The sequence below is a fragment of the Phaethon lepturus genome, unplaced genomic scaffold (assembly GCF_000687285.1).
Source record: "Phaethon lepturus isolate BGI_N335 unplaced genomic scaffold, ASM68728v1 scaffold3696, whole genome shotgun sequence".
NCBI classification, from domain to species: domain Eukaryota; kingdom Metazoa; phylum Chordata; class Aves; order Phaethontiformes; family Phaethontidae; genus Phaethon; species Phaethon lepturus.
Window position 1 is genome coordinate 70,195 of NW_010543974.1, and position 6,778 is coordinate 76,972.

The 6,778-nt window shown below is 38.2% G+C and overlaps 1 protein-coding gene across 1 annotated transcript in view; it reads left to right on the forward strand.

Moving 5' to 3' along the window:
* The window catches only part of MMS22L (MMS22-like, DNA repair protein), a gene marked incomplete at its 5' end in the record, with an annotated part of 94,736 nt that overhangs the window by 67,677 nt on the left and 20,281 nt on the right, over positions 1-6,778 (forward strand). Inside the window, 2 exon segments of the mRNA XM_010288514.1 lie at positions 1-47; positions 2,516-2,666. The exon segment at positions 1-47 is cut by the window's left edge and continues 29 nt beyond it. Of these exon segments, the coding sequence (XP_010286816.1) occupies positions 1-47; positions 2,516-2,666 (198 nt within the window).

The window sequence follows — 6,778 nt, forward strand, 5'->3', positions numbered from 1 at the left end:
AATGTCACAGATGCCACCTTCCCCACAGCTTGCTGATACAGCAGCAGGTTAGCGTTGACCTTCCCTGCAACGACTGGATTTGGTGCTGTTTTCTGGGTTACAAACTTTCAAGGATTTTGCATTTTGGGATATTTCTACTTCCATGTAGTAATTCAAATATGCATAAATGCAAAAAGTAGATTCTTTGCTAAATATTTTTATGAGAAGAAATACTGTGTTGAATTACTTGATAGAATACAAACAGATTGAGAACTCCAAAGGGGTTTGAAGCTATACAAGCCTGGCTTCCTTTCCTCTTCTAGTCACAGATTATAATCAACATTGCAAATGTTTTACAATATAAATGAGAATAACTTCTTTCACTATATCTAGAATATACACATTTTTGTAGAAATTTATTATAATTTTGTTCTGAACTACTCTTTTCACTATGGTTGCTATTCAAACTACTTTTTTTAATATTATCTTACATTTGAAGACAATTTTTAAAAGGTTGATTACATGGCTATTGTTTTTTGCTGAATTTTTGTGGTCATGATCATAAAACTATTTCATTATTCATTTTAATTACTTATCTTGCTTTACACTGAAAGTACAACCTTCCATCTGTATGTGAACTCTATGTGCAACGAGTTGGCATGGCAGTGAATAAAAAGAAATCCCAGTTTGATCTTTCACATCAGTAGCTAGCATTGTATTCCGTAGTTACAATGAAATCTTGTATCCCTTTAACTAAAATTTAGAGAAGTGAGATATAAAATATTTTTTCCCATCATGATATGAATTAGATAAAGTTACAAGCTCAGAAGTACTGAGTTAGTAATAGGAAAGTTAAAAGACCCTTCATCTGAAGCAGCTCTGCAGTAGTTAGTAGGTAACACTAATGAAGGAGGCAGCGTGCAACGGTAGCGGTCTCACACTGCTGAAGCACGTATGGGAAACAGCAATACAAATCAAAGGAAGAGGTTGTTAATGTCAAAACTTTCATTCGTTTCCTACAGTGTCATATCTTTTTATTTTATATTAACGCAGTGAAATATCAAGAACAACCTATTATAAACTCCACTTAGAAGCAGGGGAGGGCAGTTGTGACCTGCTTTATAGAGATGTGTTAGGCAGTACTACAGAGGAGGGCAAACCCTTCCCACGCTGTGTGAGCTTCTTGCCTTGGGGCTGCAGCCCAGAGAGAGCCGCTGTCACAGCTCCCCTGCCAGGCAAGTAGCCTGGGACTCACGTTATCCCTCCAGTCTCCCATTTCTCCACACCCATGTTATGGCTGATGCTGCAGAAACAATATAATAATTGTTATTATTAATAATAACTGGATAATCTGGAAGAAGGCTGGCACAAATTGCTTCCTCACCCAAGGCAGAATGGGGACTCTGTATGACCTCCTTTTCTATTCTGAGGCATATAAGGAAATGTGAAGTCCTTCATAGCTTAAGGTAGTCTGTACCTACACCATTAATTAAACTAGTTTCATTGCTGTTTCTGAGAAGCAGCCTTTTCTGTCTAATTCAAAGTCAGCTTCTCAGTGTGTGCAGTTTTAGAAATCATTATTTTAATAAATTAATACTGCATTTATATTTAACTTCAATTGGAGAATTTGAGAACTAGTGAGCCCCTTTATTTCATTGCCTTCCAAAGTCAGTTTTCCTGACTCATTTGATGCTTCTCATTTCCTATAACCTCGTAACTGCTCAGCATTTCAGATTACATTTTCGTCCTGAGTTCAACTACATTTGTCATTTGCAGCATAAAGAATGCGGTCTGTTTTTATGCTGGTAGTGTTAGATATAGATTCCACAGTAGACCTAAAAGGAGCAGCAAAATGTTATATTTCATTAACAAAAACTGCGCAAAGTACTGTCCCAGTTTCTAGATCTGCAACTGTTATATAACAATCCTTTTTTCAAGAATAAGCTTGTCCATAGTGCTTTATTTACACAGTAATTTGTGATACATTAAAGTTAATTCTAAAAATAGAAAAGTACCAACTTTTATTGAGTGAATTCTTTCCAGATACAGTTCCTCACTGCAAGAAGTGTGTAAAAACAACAAAGAAAATAACTAAAACTCAACCCTGTAAAGCACAACAATACTTACGTGTACAAGGGAAGAAGTGGTGGACGGAGGCAAAAAAGGGAGGCCAAGAAGATAAAAAAATCAAGTTTTCAAGATGTGTTTTTTTTTATTGCACAGCTGATAAAGCTATGCCTTCAGGATTTATTATCTGTGGTTTCTGGATATATTTAAAATTGCATATGTTTGGATCCATTTTCCCTCCTTTGCATTCAGTGTGTCATGTTGACTTACAGACTCCTTGGGACCAAAGCTACATTTTAACATGTGTACAAACACTATCTGTTAGATGAGCTGCCTAGTTTTAATTGAGATTTCTGGTACTCCCAGACTGCACATTATTAGTCATTATTAATTTTCAGTGCTTTTTAGTGGAACAGGGATGTACTGAGAAACCGTTAACATGGTGCTATGTTTTTCTCTTTAAAACCAGGTTTTACTCTCTTAGCTTTGGATATACCCAGCAAAGCCCTGTCAGATCTCCAACCACAGCCTGTTCTAGCAATGATGCAGCTATTTGGATGGGATGACATGGTGTGGCCTGAGCTGGTGTCAAGATATCTAAGTCACCTAATTCAGAACAGGTGAAAAATTGCAACTGCTTGTTCTTCTAGTACCTTCTCATTCCTTCATTAGAATCACGGAAAATGTTGCTTCAAACGGTAATGTTTCATTAAGATGGTCAAGCTTCTTTGCATCTGCTAAAGTTCTAGGTTTCTTGCAACCATCTGGGCCATTTCACAGCGGATAGTGGGTGTTATTTGGGTTGTTTGTTTTCATGTGTAAATAGTTTAAGGTACTCAAGATTTGTCAGGAAGATAGGTAAGTATTTTGAAAAATTTATTTGTATTCAATATAGCAAACCACTTGTTTTTTTCCCAATGGAAACAGTGTTGTTACGAACAGATTTTGGAAGATGGGGACCTAGACAATATCTTCAGAGAAGTACTTCCATGAAGAGCAATACTGCATCAAAGTTTAATGTTTAAATTTCTTGACTTCAAAACAAAGAACTTCTGCAGAAGCTGAGGAGGATGGGTATTTCCAAAGTATTGAAAGTATAAATAAAATGATCATAAGGAAATGCATGCATTAAAACTTTCTTTTTGACAAGCCTGGAACACTTTCTGAGTGCATACTAATGTTCATATAGCTCAGGTTTCTGAGACCTGCTAAATGGATGCTTTAAATTAAATAATAGGTTTAGGAAACTTATCACATTCCTATGTTTTACATGGCAATGTTGAACTTTCACAGAATCACAGAATTGTTTAGGTTGGAAGGGACTCTTGAGATCCGGTTGTCTGACTCGTCCAGTGCTTCTGCTCAAGCGGGGTCAGCTAGAGCAGATTGCCCAGGACTCTGTCCAGTCAGAATTTTATGTATGTGAGAAATTACATTTGCTTTAAGTAGGCCTCTATGAACCTAAGATAGATGGATGGTGGTGGTTATGTGGGTTTTTTTCCCCCTTACCCCACTTCTGAATCAGGCTTTGGAAGCAGGGGAGGTAAGAGATGAGAGAGAAAGAGGGAGTCTTTCTATGTTGGACTGTATTTAAAAGTGAAAAGTGTTGCACATTTTTAGGGTACATATTGTACTGAGGAACATAGCTGTAAATCAGGATATGGTAAAGACTCTTCCAGTGTGATCGGCAAAGATGAGGCTATGGCCTTCTTGCAGGGAGATGTTAAAAGAGGTTGAATTTAGTTCCTTGTGTGTCAGTTTGGAACTCAGGAGAGAAGTGCTCAGTCCTTCAATTTGCTGTCTTTTGTGTGATCTTTATAGGGTGAGTTTCATGCAAAGTTGCAGATACCTAGCACATGCTGAATGAAATAGGAGTTGGACGCATAAATGCCCAAAATATAATTTGAATTTTGTTGCTCTTCAGGGGAGATCAAGAAAAACATTTTGGTGCCTAAACTGGAATTTTGGTATAATTTAGGTCCTTAAGCTAGTTACTGGTTCCCCCAGTAAACACTTAAGTGATTGAAAGCAGTTACTTAAGTATTCATTAGCGATACTCATTAAGCACATGACATACTGTTATATATGTATGCACAGATACATTGCTATACTGGCTGAGGTAACATTTACTGTATTTGGAACCATGGCCAAAGCATGTGGTCTTGTAGGAACTCAAATCGTCTTCCCACGTGTTTGGGAGCACGATTACATCAGTAAGTGCAGAGCCTGCACATGTGCCTAGTATTGAGTTCTCCACACAGCCCTGCTGCCATAACTTCATCTAAAAATGCTGTTAGTATTGATGATAGTTACCTGGTGTACATTAGTTGAGAGCTTAGAGCACCTGTGCAAGAATTTGGAAAACCCATGTTAACTCAGAGAATTCAAACCTTTATTTCCAAATGCCACCTTAGAAAGGAATGAGAGGACCTTGCCACCCTCTTACAGGTTGTGCCATGGACTAACTGAAAATGTCAGCTTCATGGATCTGTATTGAGAGAACTAGCAGGAGAACGCATGACTCCATAGTTGAGTGATGAAGGATATTTGTTGTTTGCTTATGTGTGTGTAAGTTCTCACTCTTTCTGTTTCTCTCTCCTATGTTCTCACTCTCTGCTTTTCTGAATCTCCTCCCTGCTGGAAGCATGGGACAGAAAGCACTCACTCAGAGGCAAGTATTTTTGCCCCATAACTGTAGGGATTGTGACTGCCCAGCCTCAAGGAGAATTGTGTTTCCTCTATCAGTTGCCTCAGGGCCATCAAGGTAAAAACTGAAGTATCTGAGACTAGGCAAAGGTGTGTCCCTACCTCATCAACAGAGCTGTAAGGTGCTCAGGTTTGCTTGTGAAAGGGCAATGAGTACCTAACATAAAACATTTTTGGTAGTATTACACAGAGGTATCATACTCTAAACACAGTCATTTTTTATATGCTAATAAGACAGCAATTTTTGGTAGCATGACTCATGTACCTTAGGCAGTTGTAGACCAAAAGTTATCGAAGTATCTAAGTGCTGGGATCTTAAGACTCCATGGTTACTGCACTCTGATAATTTTCCCATCAAACATTCTCAGTTAAAAAGTAAAAAGATTATTTTGTTGCTGATGCTGTTACATACTCTGGAAGCTCTGCCTGGTCTCTTTAAGATTGAAGCCTGTTCTGCGTATCAGCTATTTCAATATCGAGAGTAAATGTTCTGATGGACAAGCTGTGCCCTTGGGAGCATGCGCACAAGTTTTGACATTTCTTTTGCAGTAGTGCCTAAAAGTCCTCTCCAGATCCATGATGTGTGGTGCATGATGGTATTATAACCTGTTTAAACTAACTTTGAACATGTTTATAAGCTCGCTGGCTTAAAAGGACCACTTTCCGTGCTTCCAGCAGGTAGTTATTGTTTTTTCCTTTCTTAAGGGTTAGGAGCATATTCCTTTCCATTTTTAGGAAGATGCCTAAGTGTACTACCCACCAGCAAGCAAGAGAAACAAGAGTGAGACTACAGCTACAGCAGGAAGTGGCTTTGTGAGCCTTTGGGGCCGAGTAGAGTAACTATGTACATCAAGATTACATAAGGCTGGAATTATTTATATGTTACTGCAAAGAGCATTAAGTGCATAGGCATCCGGGTTTTGTCTCTTTTGGTACTGGAATTTAATTTTCATTTTTTCTATTATATTTGCTTGCATTTGGTCTCCTTATTTTGTCAACAGTACTTCAGCAGGGATGTTCAGACAAAGTATACAGTTGTCTTTAAACTAAACTGAAGTTTTTAACTAAATGAAACAGAAAAAAAAAACTTTATGGATGTCGTTTAGTGAGAAACAGAATCTAGTTTGGTTTCTATCTGGATTTCATTCCATTTCATTCCTGTGTTTACTTTCTGTTGCAAGCATGAGCGAAAATTCAGTAGAAAATAAGTAGATTTATATGTACATATATCAAGAAAAGAGTACAAGCATTTTTCATTAAAGTCGAAGCACCTAGGACCAACCAGGGAGGAAATCTCTCAAAGAAAAATGTGTTACTATTTGCAAGAAATTTCACTGGCCTGTAGTGTACACACGGAGCTCATCCGATAGGAATTGCTAACAGGGTGCAGAACAGACCCGCTGTCCCTCAGCAAGGAGTTTCCTCAGAATTAATGATGCAGGGCTGATACGCTTGGGAAAAAGTGACTACAGCAGCTACTCATGGTGGTAAGGCAAGTAAAACTTCGGGAATACTGAACAGTAGAGTACAGGGATTGTGCATTGAGTGTTGACTCTGGCCTGACACCTGGCTGGCAGAATAGTAGCGAGTGTTTGACTGAAAGTATATACAGCAAGTTTGCTGTGTGTGGGAATGTATATACTTGTGTGTGTATACATACATAAATGCACTTGTCTGTAAGTGTACATCAAGTGTTGTGGTTTCCTTTCTCATCTCCAAGCCAGCTTTTTATGTTTCCCTTTTTGATCTATTTCTAACTTCAAATGTCTTTATTTGCTAAAGCAGATCTTCTCTTCTCCATCTTTTTTGTAGTTAGGACTCAGTAGACTTCAGAGTAGCGTGGAGCACCTGAGCTAGCTTTATATGAAAGGCTGGGGTAGCTTAAGCAGTGTCGATACGAAGTTCCAGGTTGATTCAGCTAAACTATTCCCAACACGGTCGATTTAGATAATACTGTCAAATTATCCATTGTTGGAGTAAGGCATTTCCCATTGAATTTTTCTCCCTCTGTTTTGTTTTATGTAGG